Source organism: Acanthopagrus latus, chromosome 8 (assembly GCF_904848185.1).
Source record: "Acanthopagrus latus isolate v.2019 chromosome 8, fAcaLat1.1, whole genome shotgun sequence".
Lineage (NCBI taxonomy): Eukaryota > Metazoa > Chordata > Actinopteri > Spariformes > Sparidae > Acanthopagrus > Acanthopagrus latus.
The window spans coordinates 31,092,871-31,110,759 of NC_051046.1; the positions used below are offsets into that span (position 1 = coordinate 31,092,871).

Consider the following 17,889-nt stretch of genomic DNA (forward strand, 5'->3'; position numbering starts at 1 on the left):
TGTATTTATTTGAATATTTATGGTCTATATTTGAATATTTATCAGTTTACGTATATATATATATATATATATATATATATATATATATATATATATATATATATATATATATATATATATATATATATATATGTATATGTTCCCCCTCCGAAGCAGAAGGCGGCGCTAATGCACACAATACACTGGTTGAATACCGCTCTTTGGGCTTTGGCTGGGGGACACAGAAGAAGAAAAGTTTGAGCGCGAGCAGCGGGAAGCAGCACCGAAGAGAGGCAGCACGGAGGACTGCAGAAAGTTGGACCTAGCGGCAACAGTCAGCCTCATTGGACTTACTGTAAGTTTTGAATGTTCATATATTGTTAATATACTAACATTTAGTTGTATTTTGAGCGCGTGTCGAAAAAAATAGCTGAAATGGCGGGTCCGTGTTTTTTATGTGCTTTGCCAGGCTTCCAGAAGGAAACATTGAGCTAGCAGGTGTTCAGTAGTGTGTTGCCTGTTGTAATGAGGCAGTTTAAAATGTTGGATACTTGTCCTAGAGGAGGTGGCAGGGCCGGCTCTTGGCATAGGGGGTATAGGCAGTCGACTAGAGCATAAAACAAAGTGTTTTAATCTTTATAAAATTTAATTGAACCCCCCTCTCATGTTTCATGGTGCAACCAACCCCGCTGTGACGCAGTTTTCAAGCCGTTTTCTTGTTAGAAACACCAGCATTTTAAACTATATGTGCGGATACCTGGTTGAATTAATTAATTATTTATTGTTGTTTTATACTGTTGAGCTCTTCAAATTCTTTCTTTTTTCCCCGCTCATGTTGCCCCCAAACAAATCGCTCTGTCACTCAGCTGCAGTCGCTCGTCAGTTTGGCACAATTCAACAGATGGCTCTGATGACGTCATTCAAGCGATTCCAGTGAATTGAATGTGAAAATTGCTTTTCACGACAACGATGAATAAATCAGACTTCAGATATTTATGACATTAGCTGCGTATGCATATTAAATAATAATGAACAGAACGGATATGTTTGGGGGAAAAAAACCCTCATCAGTAAGGCTTTAGTTTGTAGAAATAGCGTTATTGTTGATTTAACAATGCAGTTTAAGTTCAAGTACTGCTGCATTTCTGTACAGTAAATTTAAATTTGCTTGATGGCTTTAGTAGCTTGACTGGCGATGCATTCACACTTTGGGGATTGATCATTAACATGGAAAAAATTATAAATGGAAGTATTTATAATTTGACACTGTTTGGATGCTTTTTAATTGTTCATCAGTTTATGCCTTTGCATCTCTCTGTTCCAGTTTCAAGAAGTTACAACAGAGTAAAGGAAGACAACTGGGGATGTGATGAAGATATCAGGTAATCCATTTTGTATGTGAATTCTTCTACCAACCATCTCTCTCTCTCTCTCTCTCTCTCTCTCTCTCTCTCTCTCATATATATAAAATATACCTAATACCAATAAATAACATTAATTTTTGTTTTGTTTTTTTCTCAGACAATGTTGCAAAAAGAAAGATCTAGAAGTGAGTCCAAAATTTCATTCAAGATTTGTCTTAAAAATATGTTAAAAACTAATTAACTAACCAACTACTAAACCAAGTTTACTTAAGCTATTTTCCATCTATAGATGCGATAAATACAAATAGTTTTGAGGAAAACATGTTGTAATTTTAAAGTGTTAGCTGTAGTCCATGACCATGTTTTGGTAAGCTAATAGTAATTCACTATTTGATATATCCAGTTGTAACTATAAGGAGTTCTGTTCTGTTTCCAACATGATCTGGCAGTGTAAGTTGTGCACAGCTTCTTTTACCTCCAGAATACAGTTATTTAGACACTACAGGCTGCAGCACAGCCACTATTCCAGAATCAGCCCTCTTCCATGCCTCTACACTGATTGCATTTGTACATTTCAGACACTTAATGCATTGAGTACTCATTTGTCAAGATATCATACAGCACAGCTTAGCAGTTGTGCAGAGCAGAGTCAGGGGCCTGTCTTATTTAAGTGCCCTTTATGTACATTTCAGCAACACTTTTCTGAACCAGCCCTTTTCAGTCATCTCAGAAAGCATTTGAAAAGTCACGAAACAGTGACATGCCCATATAAGGATTGTAGCTATAGCACAAATGTGTACTCTTCATTCAATTCCCATAAAAGTAGAGCACACCAAGCAAGTGTTGCATCAGACTTTCAAACTGATATTGTCAGTGAGGATCCCCATAATCCCCAAGCCAGTATTTCTGAAGTAACTAGTGATTTGCACGAAGAATGCCCAGGCCAGAGCACAGAAGTGGGGAATGATGATCAGTGTGACACTGACAGTCTAAGAAATCAACTTAAAAAAAACGTATCTTCCTTATTCCTAAAGATGCAGGCTATCCTCCATGTCTCAAACACAGCTACTCAAGAAATAGTAGACCACTTGAATCAGATCTTCTTCTCTTCTGAGCCATTGATCAAAGAGGCAGTTAGTGACATATTGCAGAGAAACGGTCACAGTATTGCAGAACCTACACTGAGTGAAGTTGTTGCCGCTGTCATGGACTGCAATGTTCTGTCTACATCAACCTCTAAAGGTGCTGAGTTGAGTTCATCCAAGCGCAGAAAAACCTTTATTGAGCACAACTATCCTTGTGTAATGCCAGTGGAGTATCACTTGGAGCAACCTGGACATACCAGCATGTATGTTCCCATCCTTTCAATGATTCAAGAGGTGTTTAAAAACACAGACATTCTTAACAAGATTACTGAACCAAATACTGCTTCTGGTCAATATGCATCATGCTCTGATGGCTCTCATTTCCTTGAAAATGACTTACTGTCAACAGGGGACCTCGTTCTACCACTCCAGCTGTATATGGATGATCTTGAAATTGCCAATCCGCTTGGCACATCACGCAAAATTCACAAACTTTGCGCAGTATATTGGGTCCTCGCTAATGTGCCGCCAAAATACCGATCAGCATTACATGCTATACAGCTGGCAATGCTAGTAAAAGTGACAGACCTCCATAAGTATGGATATGCAGCTGTACTTGCTCCATTGCTGCGTGATGTTCATACTCTGGAACAAGACGGTGTCTTCATTGAAAGAGTTGGTCAGAATGTCAGAGGCACCATCTTTTGTGTTTCTGCTGACAATTTGGCCGCTCATGGATTAGGTGGCTTTGTAGAGTCATTCAGAGCGGGCCATGTTTGCAGATTTTGTATGGGCTCAGTTGAACAGTTTCAAGTAACTGAAGTCAGAGAGAGAGCGTTTCCTCAGAGAACCAAAGCCAGCCATGACCTACATGTACAAACCGTTCAAGAAAGTGACACTTTGAGCAGCCACTTTGGTGTTAAAGATGGCTGTGTCTTGCGTGAGTCCCTGAATTACTTCCACACAATCACGGGGTTTCCTCCAGATATACTCCATGATCTTCTGGAAGGTATCGTCCCCATGGAGCTTTCTCTTTGTGTTAAAGAGATGATCCGGCTGAAGTACTTCACTTTGGAGTATTTGAACAACAAGATTACATCATTCCCATATCAGCACACAGATAAAGTGGATAGACCTCAGCCAATTCCCAAAACGTTTCTTTCTCGCGGAACGATTGGAGGTAATGGACATGAAAATGCCACTCTGCTCCGACTTCTTCCATTGCTTGTTGGCAGTGTAGTACCAGAGGGTGATAAGGTATGGGCAGTTTTGATGGAGCTGAAAGAGGTGGTAGAATTAGCACTGTGTCCATCATTTACTGATGAAACCTTAGACTATTTTGTGTGCAAAATCAGTGATCATAGACAGGCACTGCTAGAGGTTTTCCCTGAGGTTAGGCTCCGTCCTAAACACCACTATGTGGAGCATTATCCTGCTCTGGTGAAGTGCTTTGGGCCCCTGCTACATGTTTGGACCATGCGATTTGAGGCCAAGCACCGCTTTTTCAAAAGAGTGGTGCATGATGCTCAAAACTTCAAAAATATTTTGAAGACAATGGCAATCAGACACCAACACATGATGGCATATCATCTTGCTGCACCATCATTTTTCAAGCCAAAAACTCAGGCATCCAGGGTTGACTCTGTTCTGGTTTCAGCTCTACCAGAGGTTGCTCAAATACACATTAGAACAAACAACCAGTGACACAATCTACAAGACATCAAAGGTGGCCATTGATGGCACAGACTATGTCTGTGGAATGTTTCTGTCTGTAGGAGTCAGTGGTGGACTGTCTAAATTTAGCAAAATAGAACATATCTACCTTGTAAATCACAATGTATCTTTTCTGTGTTGTGATTATGACTCCTGGTACGTAGAACATCTACGGTCCTATGAGCTGTCAACTGCAGACACAAGCCTGTCAATCCACCTGCAGTCTGGACTCAACGATACAGTCCCTCTCTCGGCATACAAGATAGATGGCTTGCTGCTGCTGACCCCCAAGCGGTTCATTCAAGTGAGACAGAACTGAATTCAGGTAAAAAGAATGGTTCTTTTATTTATCAGTTATTGTGTCTTTTTTCACTCTGTATACTTTAGCAATTAATGTGCTCTATATCGTACCTTTTAACATCCTGATTTTGTCTTTTCATTAGCACAATGGCAGCTGCAACCCCACAACAACCACTGGTTCTTCGTGTTGTTGAGACAGACCGGGCTAGAAAATTAAAACTCAGCTCACGACCAGCCTCTGTTGATGCACTGATCAACATTATAAAAGAGCAGCTGGATATTGACCTTGACTTCAGTTTGCTTTATGAAGATCCAGACTTTGATGGGAAACTTACTTCCCTTGCAGACATTGAGGAATTACCACAAAAAGCTGTTGTGCACATCTCACTTTCACAAGACTCCAGCTCTATTGCATCTACTGATGTACTTTCAGATGTGTCATCTCCAGAACGTCTCAGCAGGTGGCCTCCAGGTCCTTTTCCAGTTCCCACATTTGCATTTGATGTTGAACTGAAACTTAGAGATGGAAATGCAGAATATGAGAGGAACAACAGACACGTTAAGCTGACAAGAGACCTAAAGCACGACATTTTAGAAAAGCTTGCATCTACTATATATGGTTTTAAGGCCTACCCAAGTGATAAAGAGGTTGCAATGGTTGCCGAGGCTCTTGTAGCCAAACATCCCTGCTTGAAGGAAGCAGGATCTGAGACTGGCTGGAATGGATGGAAATACAGCATCAAGTTTAAGATGGGCAATTACAGGAACAAGATGAGACGGGCTGGATGTCAGGAGGTCACTGTTAATGCTGGAAAAAGAAGTAGAAGTAATCCTGATAATGAACCTTCACATTCCAACATTAAAAGACCCAAGCGCGCAGAAGTCAACTTCCTACCTAACTTTCCCCAAGGAAAGGATCCTTCAAGCCTTGAGCAGTTGAGGCAGACAATTGTTGAAGAAGTCAAGAAGACTGAGACGAACCTGCCCCTCATTAGAAAGATGATGGAGACCACATTTCCTCTGCGCCGACAGACCATAGTGATGTCCTGCCCACCAGTGAACGAGCTCATGGATCTCTGGCCTGCTCTCAAAATAGAGTCTGAGGTAATATGGATGAGCTCTCTCTTTAAAGTGAAAAATTGTAACTCATACTCATTTTGCAGCTATTTGCTGCTTTATAAATGTGTCTTCAAATTGCGCTGTTTAATTGTTGTTGCTGTATTGTCTTCCTGCTGTTATTTCAATGTAGTTGTATGCAGAGTTCCAGCGGATTACGAATCAGAACCTGCCCAACACATTCTATGCTGAGCTTGACCGCCATCTTCCTCGACTGATGACCTTATTCAGACAGAAGGCATCAAAAACTGGGAAGACAGCAGATGTCCTGGCTGAAATTTTAAAAATCCATGATGAACAGGTAAATAGATTATTACACATTTCAATTGTTGAACCAGTGGAACATTGGACAGGTTCAGTAATTCAAATGAGCTGTTTGAATTTTGCAATTAGTTGTGATTGCTATTTGTCTGATTGCATTAAAGATGTGAACAGGTTATTTGTGGACATGGGTTCTGATTTGACTGTTTAAAATCAGCTTTGGTCAGTAAACTCTTCACTATATACAATTCTGTTTTTATCTGGAAATAGGAAATGCATGACATCCACACCAAGCGCACTACCGTTCTCCACGCCCTTCCTGTGTATCTGCGCGAGGACGTCTCTGGAGTTTTCAGAACCTGCACAGTGAGTCTCCTTAAGTAACTAACAGATACTACTGTGTATTATGTAAACAGTTCATCAAAATACTAACATGTTTTAGGATTTACCTTTGTTTAGTCCACCCATACAGTTTCCATGTATGGTCTGTTTTATTTCTCCTCACTACAAAGGAACTGAATTGGTGGTGTGTTCAAAGTTTTACAAGAGAGATAGAGTGGGGGGGCAGACAGATAGGGAGAGGGAGAGGGAGGGAGAGGGGGAGAGAGAGAGAGAGAGGGAGGGAGAGAGAGAGAGGGAGGGAGAGCGAGAGAGAGAGGGAGAGAGAGGGGGAGAGAGAGAGGGAGAGAGAGGGAGGGAGAGGGAGAGAGAGAGGGAGGGAGAGGGAGAGAGAGAGGGAGAGAGAGAGAGAGATTTGTTTTCACTCTAGGAAACACCGCACTAGAGCATGCATTATCCTATGATTATCTAGGCCTGAAAATCAGTGCTTCTGGAAGCTTTGATCTTGCAGTGAATGCACTAAAAGAAAAAGCTCGTAGAGCTCTCTATGCTATTAAAAGGAACTTTCATTAAATTCAAATTCCAATTAAAATCTGGTGCAAAATATTTGACAGTGTCATTATGCCAATTGTATGGATGTGAAGTATGGGGTCCACTCAGCAAGCTAGACTACGCTAGATGGGACAAACATCCCATAGAATCCCTGCATGCCGAATTTCTTAGAAATATCCTCAGAGTCTAAAGAAAAACTCCCACAAATGCATGCAGGGCAGAATTAGGCAGATTCCCATTGGCATTAAACATACAAAAAAGATCCCTAAAGTTTTGGACACACCTAAAATTCAGTGCAGAAGATACTATTAAATTTCAAGCATTTAAAACCCAAGAGGTCAGCCCTGATACCAGTCCCCTCAGTCAGTTGGTTCTGAAGTTAACTAACTCACCTACCACATTAACACCTCAGACCAACACTGCTGTAGGAAATCAAATCAAAGTAAAACAAATTATGAATCAATGCAAGGACACATATCTAGAACATTGGGACAACCAAACCAAATCACAATCCAAATTACAATGTTATCTAACACTTAACAGAAATTATGAAATGGCAGAGTATCTCGACACAGTCAGAGAAACAAAGCAGAGACAGGTCCTTACCCAAGTACAGGCTTAGTGACAACAATCTTGCAATAGAGAAAGGGCGATATAAAAAAGCATGGTTGCCAAGGGAGCAACGGATCTGTGGTCACTGTACGACTGATGAGGTTGAAACTGAGATGCACTTTCTTCTTTACTGCCCAAAATACGAGAAAATAAGACAACAATACTTTCGTATATTCTCAAACAAAATACCAAATTTCAGCCTCCATAATGACAATGAAAAATTGGCCTACATTTTAGGCGAAGGACAACATTCAAGGATAGCTGCAAAATATGTTGCAGCATGCCGTACCCTGAGAGACAGTGAGGATATTCACTGATTGCTGTGTGTGTGTGTGTGTGCGCGCGCGTGCACGCGCTCCATTGAGGCCGGCTCATTCCTGCAGGACTGATGTAGTGTGTGTGTGATGTGTGTGTGTGTGATAGGCGAATGTGCATATGTATATGTTCCTAATGTTCCTGTTAATGATTTTATTAAATGCCCATAATATTGTAAAGTTACTGTTTTCTCTACTGTATGCTTTGGCAATACTGACACTATACAAACAGGCATGCCAGTAAAGCAAACGAGAGAGAGAGAGAGAGAGAGAGAGAGAGAGAGAGAGAGAGAGAGACTGAGAGAGACTCATTTGAATAACAGTACATTATCCTGCCAAATGGGTTGAAATAACAGTAACATACAAACACTCAGCATAGCTTTAAAATTTGGAACAAGAGTGTGAATGCCTTAGCATTCACACTAATTATATGTTGTCTGTTCTATCCCATGGGTTAGATTGTGATTAGTATCTCTTTTTCATTCATTCAGGACGAGTCTGATGAGCCAGAGCTTGATGGTGTTGCAGTGGCCCTCCTTACTGTCATCAGTGACCATAACACAAGTCCAGTTCACTACCAGCCTGTGAAAATCTCTGTTGTCATTGAAAGTGATGCCGTGGTCAGTCTCCCCAGATTTGGCGATGCCTTCCTGGTATTGTTTGGACTCATCTATGCACTACACCTCAGCTATCCCAAAGCACTGACCAACACTTTTGAATTCACTCAAAAGATTTTACTTGGTCTAGAAAGTGGTAAACTGTCACCCAGGTTGCAGACCCTCCAGAATGAGTTGATGTAGAAACTCATCTGAAAGAAGAATGCAGGGTAAAGCATTTCAAAGTAGTTGAGTAGCAGTTCAAAGTTCTCTTTTTGTCTAAATACTGCCTCAAAGGGTACTATACTCTGCAGGTGTTCAGCCAATAGGCCCAAACTACACAATGTGCCTTTGTTCTCATTAATATAATGCAAAAGTAACACTAATGTTTTGTATGGTTTAATGTTTTTCGTAATGATATTTCTCAACCATTGTGGGCTGTGCAAGATGACCCAAATTTCACTGTACATTTGTTACTGGTTAATGTAAAAACAATTACATTTCAGAGTTTTAAGTGAAAATGTTCTTACAGAACATTAGTAGATATTGCAGTGTTAAGTTTGGCAGCAATGTCAGGACCTTCTTTCAATTCTCCAAGCTGCATCATCTTTCCTGGACCAATAGTTAACCTGCACTCGCTGAAAGATTCCCAATACAAGGCCATGTATTTTTGGTGCTTTTTGGCTAATGTCTTAGTGATATTTTTGAAACTCTTAAGTTGGGTCTTGAAAAAGTTATGCTTTGCCTCGTAACACATACACCATGTGTGCAGAAGTGGTCCAATATTTCTTATACAGCGGGGATAATGTGTCATGAAATGGTGCTTAGGCAAGAGATTTCTAGCAGGAAACAGGAGCTTAAAAAGCTGATGATGCTCAACAATTATGTGTTTCAGAAAGATGGTCACACCATCCGTTAGGACTAGAGCAAACGCAATATTCACTATCTGCAGAAGCAATATTAAAAGATGCCAGTACTCATCATTCCTCTGCACTAGATCACCAAATATCAATGGCATGTTGCACAGCAAACACCAGGACTGTATAGCGTTCAGGCCTAAATCATTACCTCCATCAAATAACTTGACTGCAGGGGGCCGATTTCTCCTCTCAGTGTAACCATAATTAAATGACTGTATTCTACCGGCCAGTTCTTTAGCAGTTAAGAAGTTCTTCTGCACATACTCCAATACAAGTTTTACCTCAAACTGTGCAACTCCTTCTAAAATATCATGCATGATATCAACTGAAAAATTATCAATTGTGTTGAAATATTTCAGAGAGTTTAACAAACATGAACGCTTCACGCCATATACATGAGGTTGTTGTGGATTTGTTTGCATTGTATGGCAATGTTCTGCATGCATCTCTTTTGTTCGCAATATCATGCTTTCTTCATCTTCATGGAACAAAGTTTGAAAATCACATTTCTCTATGATACAGAAACGACAACAATTCCGAGCACTGAATGACTCCACAAATCCAAACAGTCCATGTATACCAAGATTATCCCCGATGACTTGTGCGATGCTGCCATGAACAGGATTTTTGAACATGGGAACTTTAATCCCGTCGGTTTCAAGCACTTTCAGGTCACTGATGATTGGCTGAAGTATGGTGTCAAACCCACAGGTTTTTATATCTTGGGCATGAAAAAGTGCACACAAATGAATATTATCTAAAGATGAATTTAACTTTGGTCGAAAATTTCTCAATGTAAAATATATGCCCAACAATTTATGTACACCTTTTTTGGACCCCAAAGGATTAGCCGTCTCAAAGTCATCATAAAATAATTGAATTTGCAATGCATAATTTTCATTCGAAAAAAGAGGATGTGTCTTCATATACAACCCATCGTTTAAATCGAAATACCATCCTTAGGAGTGTGACTTGACATAAACATATCACTAAGGTTTGGATTTCTGAGTATAGACTGCAATGTTTCTAGAATTGGAACATAGGCAAATTTGTCTGTCACAACTACCTGATCGTAGGTTCCAGTACCTCTGTTTCTTCTGTTTTCAAATCTGACACCAAGTACCTTTTCGACAGGTTCCACAGTTCTCCATTTCTGTTCAAAATATGCATTTCATTTTGATTCAGAATTCAATGAGCTAAAAGGGTTTTCAATTTTTTCAAAGCTTTGTTCAATTTTTGTCAGGACTCTTGTTTTTGTATGTTCTTGTGTCTGGTTTTTGGTTTCTTGTATTTGATTTACATCTTTGTATCATGTTTTGCTTTTTCCATGTCTTGTGTCTCATGTTCTGATTTTTCCATGCCCTCATGTGTCCTTTAAGTTTCTCCTATGTTCTCCCCTCTGGCTCCCTCTGTCTGTTGTCTTGTTCCCTCCTGGTCTGTTCCTCTGTGCTCCTCCCACTCATTATCACACCTGGCTTCCTTCCTCCTTTCTCTCCTCACCTGTTCCTCGTCATGTCATTAGTGTCTGTGTATTTAGTCTCTGTGTTCCCCTCACTCCTGCCCGGTCATTGTTTTCTGTTATCTGTTAGTTGCCTGTCCCTGCTCCTGTCCCGGCTCCTGTCCCGGCTCCTGTCCCGGCTCCTGTCCCGTTTGGTATGTCTTGGTTTTGAGTTTTCCATGTTTAAGTTGAACTTTGAATTTTGATTTGTAATTTGTCTAGCTGTTTTCTTTTGCTACTTTGTCTTGTTCTTGGTTGTTACTTTGCCTTTTGCCCTGTTTTTTCTGCTTTTGTTTTTTTATAATCAGCTTTTTAATAAAGCTCGCCTTTTGTTTTCCTTATCTTGCCTCCCGTGTGTACTGCATTTGGGTCCTGCTTTCCCTTCCTTAGTTTTCCCCTTTTAACCCCCACCTGACAATTTTAGTTTTTGTACTAGTATCCTGAGAAGATAAACATTTCAAAACTGCATCTTTAGCCTGATTCTGTATCTCTAGTAGTATTTCCTCCATGGATGATAACTAAACTATTTAAAGTAGACTGGCCTACACCAGCAACCTGAAGCTGTGCAATAGCAGACGCACACATATCACAAGTATTCATGTTGGATACAGGCAGGACTTGAGAGCTACTGGCTACTTCTTCAAAATCTTGCGACTGATCATTATCTGTAACACCATCACTGTCAACCATATCATCGGTTTCAACATGATCAATTTTGTCTGCATGTTTGGTGTTTTAGATGTTTCCGGAAGCCTGAAAAGGTACCAAAAACATGACAACATCCTGCCTGGGCACATTTCAGGTGAAGTGATTTACCAGGACAGAAACCATGAATCAATCTCATATGCCTCACAAGAATCTTGGTACTCATAAAGTGAGTCTGACAAACAAAACAAATCAACCCCATGGTATTAAATAAGACAGTGTTGAATCCGAAATTCACACACAATATCCAAAAAACAGTACCATGTGTTGACAGAAAAACGGCAAAAACTGCCCACCCCGTGTGTCAATGTATGCATTAATTAGTGTAGGAGTCTGGCCCTGACCTCAGCAACACGTGGGCTCTCCTGGACTTTGCCGATATCTATGTTGTACACAGTTGTTTGTATGAAGGTGTACATGTTGTGGAGTGCCGGATTGTAAATGGTACCAAATACAAAGTGCGCTTTAAAGAGTTCATCAAAAGCTCCAAGAGAACTGGTCGACTTGCATGGTATGACCTGCTTGTCCAGAGCGATGAAGAACTCATTGATGGCGCTCCTCTTCATCCCAATGGCAAGCAGATAGGGTTGAGTGGTGCTGCTGATGGCATCAACATGTTCCTGGATGCTTGTTCCACTCTGAGGATAAAAGAATGAGTAAAATATGTTTACACCAGAATCAATTTTATACATTACGAATTAGGTGAAACACTTGGCTTGCTCAAAAAGAAGAAAAATTGACATGCATATAAGCTACAATACAAACCTTCTCGAACACAACAAGATGCTTCTCAGCTTGAGATGCAGACACCTTGCCTGGTCTTTTCCGGCCTTGGGCTGAAGGAGGAATCAGGTGGAGGAGGAGGAGGATAATGGAGGAAAGATAAGATAAGGACTTTATTAATCCCGAAGGAAATTGCTGTGCCAGGGTTGCAGTACAAGGAAACAGTATAAATCAAATCAAATAGAAATAACAAATATAATATAAAAAATACAATGAAATAAAAGTAAGCAGCTTAAAGTGTTTGTGGACGTGCAGGGATATTATCATTGTCCTATATGGAGAAGGGGGAAGAGTTAAAAAGTTTGATGGCCACAGGGAGAAAGGATCTCCTGTGGCGTTCTGTGGAGCACCTCGGTGAAGGTGCTGCAGTAGGAGTCCAGTGTTGCATGCAGGGGGTGCGATGTATTGTCCAGGATGTTGAGCAGTTTCCTCAGCATCCTCTGCTCAGACACCTCTGCCAGAGACTGCAGTTCAACTCCCAGGACAGAGCCAGCTCTCCTGATGAGCTCACTGATCACTGTCCCATCCTGTACACAGAAACAAGAGAGATAAATGTTACATAATGGTATCAATGGTGTGGTATCAATTAAAAAACAGCTTCCTTTAAAGCTACAATTGAAACAAGAAAATGAAAACTGAAACAGGAAAAAGTCAAATTACCAGAGTCAAGAGGGTAATCATCCATTTCCTCTTCATATGACGTGGCTTCTGAGGAATTGGTCAGTTCTTCAAGCTCGCTTAAAGTAGGCAGAGCCTTGCACTGCTGGATGACCTTTTGTTTAAATGTAGTAGATATGTGTTTAAATGTGCTTCAGATATGTGCAGATATGTGTTTAACCGTGTAGATATAGAGAGATAATATATTCATCCAACATTGAGAAATTCAAACGCCAATAGCTGAAATAGCGAGTTGGGACTAACCTCTCCAAAAACTTGGCAGCTACATTTTCTCCAAATAGCAGGATGAAGTCTTGCTCCACCTGCAATAGATACATGACAGATGCAAGTCACTTCCAGTTGAAGAGCAAATTGATATTAAGATAAACCTCAGAAATTCCTACGTTTATAAATGTATGTAATCCATAGAGATTTGTATGTGAAATGTTTTATCTTTGCCTCACCTTTTTAGGCATGCATGTTTGACTTCCTGAGTGCACCAACTGATTCAAAATGGCTCAACATTTGAAACCACTCCTCATTCACAAAAACTGCAGCTTTGTAATGCTTCATTTAAGTAAGTCATGCTCATACATCAACTCTCTATGGATTTACTTTTCTACAATAAATGTGGAATCTCTGATTTTGATATTGATTGAAGTTAAATGGAAAGTGAATGGTGTCCAGACTGCAAATAGAATCAGATACCACAACACAAGGAAAGGATGGGGAGAGGGCATCAAATATGTAGGGTGGTGGAGACAGATATACATAATATTATTATACTATTACAACAATAAATTACCAGGCCTTTGACATCTTTGAAGCGCGGAAATTCAGTCAAGACATCTGGGGATTTCTCTTCGTCCAGGACCATATTGCAATGATACTGAAAAGTCATCTTCATCTTCTGCTTGATGGCAGCCTCATCAGAGGAATGCTTCATGAAGGACATGGCTTCCCTGCATTGCTCTTCGCTCAGAGTCATCTCAGGATTAAATGAAGCATCTCTTCTAGTTGTTGGCCCTCCACCTTTCAGCTGACGCGATGACCCTCTCCTCTCTGATGAAACACTCTTCCTTCGGATGGTTTTGATTCTCCATGCTTAGTAACCACTGCCACTTTCACCATCATAGAAATGTTCCTTTAAAATTAGAACAGAATCATTAGTTATGAAAACAGTTGGTTAAAATGATGACGCTGGATAAGTGTAATACAAGACAACTTTTGAGGTTAAAATGCTTTGGACACTGGACTACTTGGAAATGGCAATTCATTATTTCCATAGTATGAATCATGCATCAAGTCTCTCAAGTGCAACCATTTTAGTCACATATGTGACCTAATCTTAAATTATGCAACTTCTAAATCAAATTTGGGCTCACCAGTGCGATCAAATTTAGTTGTGTTGGTGGAGAATAATTTGCTCTCAACAGTCACAAGACAAGAAGGCTTAAAAGACTTACATATCCATTTTTGGAATATGGGTCCATAGGGAAGGGAACAAGGCAACTATGCCTCGAGCATACATCTCTCTCACATGTTGTGGTGGTGATGTCCTGACAGGAACAAATAGATCTATTAATTTCAGTGCTTATATTAAGTTTTAAAGCAATGCGAATTAAAGAATGGCACTTAATAATATCTATGTTTTCACTACAAGAATGGAAGAAATCTCTTGTAAAATGTCACACTCATGAAAGTGTGAAAAGTTGTGCTTGGAAAAAAAAAAAAGAAATTTCAATTACCCATGAGTTTCAGTCATATCTGCAGCGAGGATGTTAACCATCTGTCGCCGTGAGGAGTCAGTCAGACGTTTTGTTCAGTTGTATTCTTTGACAATGCGGTCTCCACCAGGTTTCTTGGTCAGTGCAGACTGAACCAACTGTGAAAGAACAAGACAAGAGTACAAGACAAGCCAGTGTTCACTAAAAACTAAATAAGCTTCAACAACTGACAGTAAACACACCTAAAAAATAACAATAAAAAAGTGTGCAATCCCAAAAAGTAAGCTGTCCCAACAAACTAATGTTACACATTAACTTACATGTTTGGCATCTTTATCTGCCTTCTGCCGCTTTCTGGAAGGACTGTCATCCTCATCCAGGATGATGGTATCACTAGAGCTGCAGGCTGAAAGTTCCAGCTGTGAATTGGTTACGACATCAAGTAGTGGACTGGCAGATGAAGCCATCCATTCTGAACAGCTGGATGAAGTTGTTCCCTGGGAACCTGGGTGTAGTTCAGGAGAAATAAGAGCACAGGAAAATTAATACCTACCGTTTGCCAGTTTTTCACCACCTAAAAGTGTAATTAAGCCTTAGTCTACATTCTAAAGACTATGATGAAAGAAATAAGACATAAGAGAAAACATATTTACCATCACCAAATCTGATAGTGAATACACCAGCGTTCGGTTTCTGCGCTACTTCCTCAAAGACATCTGCATCCACCTCAGTTCCCATCTCATCATAAACTCTGACCCCTTCACTGACAGGAAAGCTTATGAAGAAGCACAAGCAGGGAGATATTACATATGAAATGTTAAAGATGAACAAAAGCTACACCACAGAAACGCCCTCAGTGATCTCTTTTGACGATGCCACTAGCATGGGTACGTTGACCTACCAAGTTTGATTTATCAATTTAAAATACAGTAGATACCACACGAGTTCAGTGAGAAACAAAAGCCATTGCTGCAGTAGATATGAAGTTATGACAGGGCCTTTCCAAGACTTTTTGGTGGCCATCAAAGACAAATCAGGGCCAATAAAGTATATAAAAACAGCCATTTCAATTTTCGATAATAAATCTGTATCTCACAAGTGTGGTCACAAAATATTACATCAATATCACACTCTATTAATTACAATAATGAGTAAAGAATGTTTTAATGACATCATTTGCTTGTCTCTTAAATCATGATTTGGCAAAAAAAAAACCAAAAAAAAAAACCCAGCAGATCATGTACATGTGCATAATCGATAATGGGGATAATGGCAATGAGAATTATTACTGAAACGTACCAGTAACATCAGAGGCTTGTGCACGTGTCTGGGCACGAGTTGTATCATTTAACGGAGCCTGGTACTCCTTAAATATCGAGTTTTGGTGCCCACCTCTATCAGGAACTGTTTGTTTATAACAACACCTGCTGAATACTTATTTTATTTTAAGGTTACTGAGACAACACAACAAGTAAAACGTATCTAAGTACTGGCACACACACACATTAGAGGACTGCCAAAGTGTTAGTTAACACTAACAACAACGTAACGGTAACGTTAGTTGAACTAACGTTAGCCAAAACCGCAGTAACACTGACTGCAATATACGCGGCAACTAACGTGCATATTGCAATTAATTTAGCGGGTTAACATCATAATCTGTGTAAAACTGCCCGCGCAAATCAGCCACGAATAGTTTCGTTAGTTAAACAACCCAACATTAGCTAGTTTAACCAATTCTCCACACATGCAGTCTTTGCTATTTTACAACAAAATCACCCATCCACATTGACAGTGTTAACGTTTCTTCTTGCTGACATTATCTGACAGACTTTTTGTTAATTACATTACCTTAACGTTACCTGCACATTTAAGCTAGCTATCAACTCGGCCACATTAGCTATACAGAATTTAGTATTTTAAGACACAAAACCAGCTGGAGTGCATAGTGTACAACAATACAAAGTTATTCTAAAATGCTGCTTCGGTTGAAATGCCAAATAACTGGTTTGATAGGTGAATAGGAGAAACTTACCTTCAGTCACTCGACGACAGAAAAATGGTTCCTGGAAAATTCTCGTCCGTTTGAAAGGAGGAGGAGGTGGGCGGGGCTTTCCAGAGTACTTTTTACGCCAAGTATTCTAACTACGAAAATTTTCACCAACACTAGGGGGCATCTTACTCAGGCTGTTGTTGTAATAAGTCCTTAAACTTTGACAATGCATATTTTACACTGGGGAACTTACTGTATATCTTGAACGTCCACAGACATTCAAAAAGAATCATGTCTATCTCATCTATTCAACCTGTGTTGCACATAAACAGATGTTCAAAAGGTGTCCCAGTCAGATGCTCAAATATTTACCTGTTGTGCAAGTCCATATGCATCCGTGAGGATCCCAGGCCAGACGTCCAGATATTTAACCTGTGTTGCACATTAACAAATTTCCAAGAGGAGTCCTAGTCTGATGTACAGATACTAAACCCGCTTTGAATGTTTATAGACGTCCAATAGAAGCCCTAGTCACTAAAAGATATGTAACCAATGTTGCACATCCATGGATGTCCAAGTGGGGTCCCAGTCAGATGTTCAGTTACCAAAACTGTTTTGAACTGCATAGAATTCCAAGTGATTCCCTTGTCAGACATTATCTAACCTGTGTTGCACATCCACAAACACCTAAGACAGGTACCACTCAGATGTTCAGATGCCAAACTTGTTTGGAATGTCCATAGAAGTCCTACAACAGAGATACTCAAATACATGTCTTAAAGGGCCACAAAGATTTTTTTCAATGATTTAAAGGTCGATGTATTGAGGTCGGTCAGGCCATACGCAACAATATTGTAATATTCAAAATAAAATGTCCTTTTCTTTCAAAAGGACAACAAAAATACAAGCTAAAATATAATGTCATTTCCATTTTGAAATACATTAAAATACATAGTTGAATATTTCCTCTTTCTGTTTGCCTTTAAACATTGTGTCAATCACTTCAGGCATGTTTATTTCATTATTTCTGCATCTGTGAATGGCTTCTTGTGCTTACTCAAAATCCACATCACTCTAAATGAGCACTTTGTTGCTTTTTGTTTTTTGTTTGTGTCAAAAATGTGACAACAATCCTGCTTGCAGATTGATATGATGGTTTGTTTTGTTCCCTTCATGTTTTCTCATATGCTCCTACCCCTCGTTACCTCACCTGGCATCCTCCCTCCTCTCTCCTCACCTGTTCCTCATCATGTCATTAGTGTCTGTGTATTTAGTCTCTGTGTTCCCTTCTCTCCCTGTCCAGTCATTGTTTGTCTTTGCCTGTTCATGCTCCTGTTCATGCTCCTGTTCATGGTCTTCATGATTTCTGGTTTCT

General features: G+C 39.9%; 2 protein-coding genes across 7 annotated transcripts in view; both read left to right on the top strand.

Annotated features, from left to right (window-relative positions):
- The window catches only part of LOC119024832 (NT-3 growth factor receptor-like), a 266,546-nt gene that overhangs the window by 44,540 nt on the left and 204,117 nt on the right, over window positions 1–17,889 (top strand). The window lies entirely within an intron of this gene.
- On the top strand, window positions 232–8,752 carry LOC119024833. Of its 3 annotated transcripts, XM_037107969.1 has the most exons (8): window positions 232–334; window positions 1,304–1,361; window positions 1,501–1,528; window positions 4,306–4,466; window positions 4,585–5,545; window positions 5,691–5,858; window positions 6,089–6,184; window positions 8,127–8,752. In XM_037107969.1, the coding sequence occupies exons 5-8, from the start codon at window positions 4,589–4,591 to the stop codon at window positions 8,433–8,435; spliced, it is 1,530 nt and encodes a 509-aa protein (XP_036963864.1). In that variant the 5' UTR covers window positions 232–334; window positions 1,304–1,361; window positions 1,501–1,528; window positions 4,306–4,466; window positions 4,585–4,588; the 3' UTR covers window positions 8,436–8,752. The 3 variants fall into 3 exon arrangements, with proteins under 3 accessions (XP_036963864.1, XP_036963865.1, XP_036963866.1); XM_037107970.1 differs by lacking the exon at window positions 1,501–1,528 and having other exon boundaries at window positions 235–334; XM_037107971.1 differs by lacking the exons at window positions 232–334; window positions 1,304–1,361; window positions 1,501–1,528; window positions 4,306–4,466 and having other exon boundaries at window positions 4,571–5,545.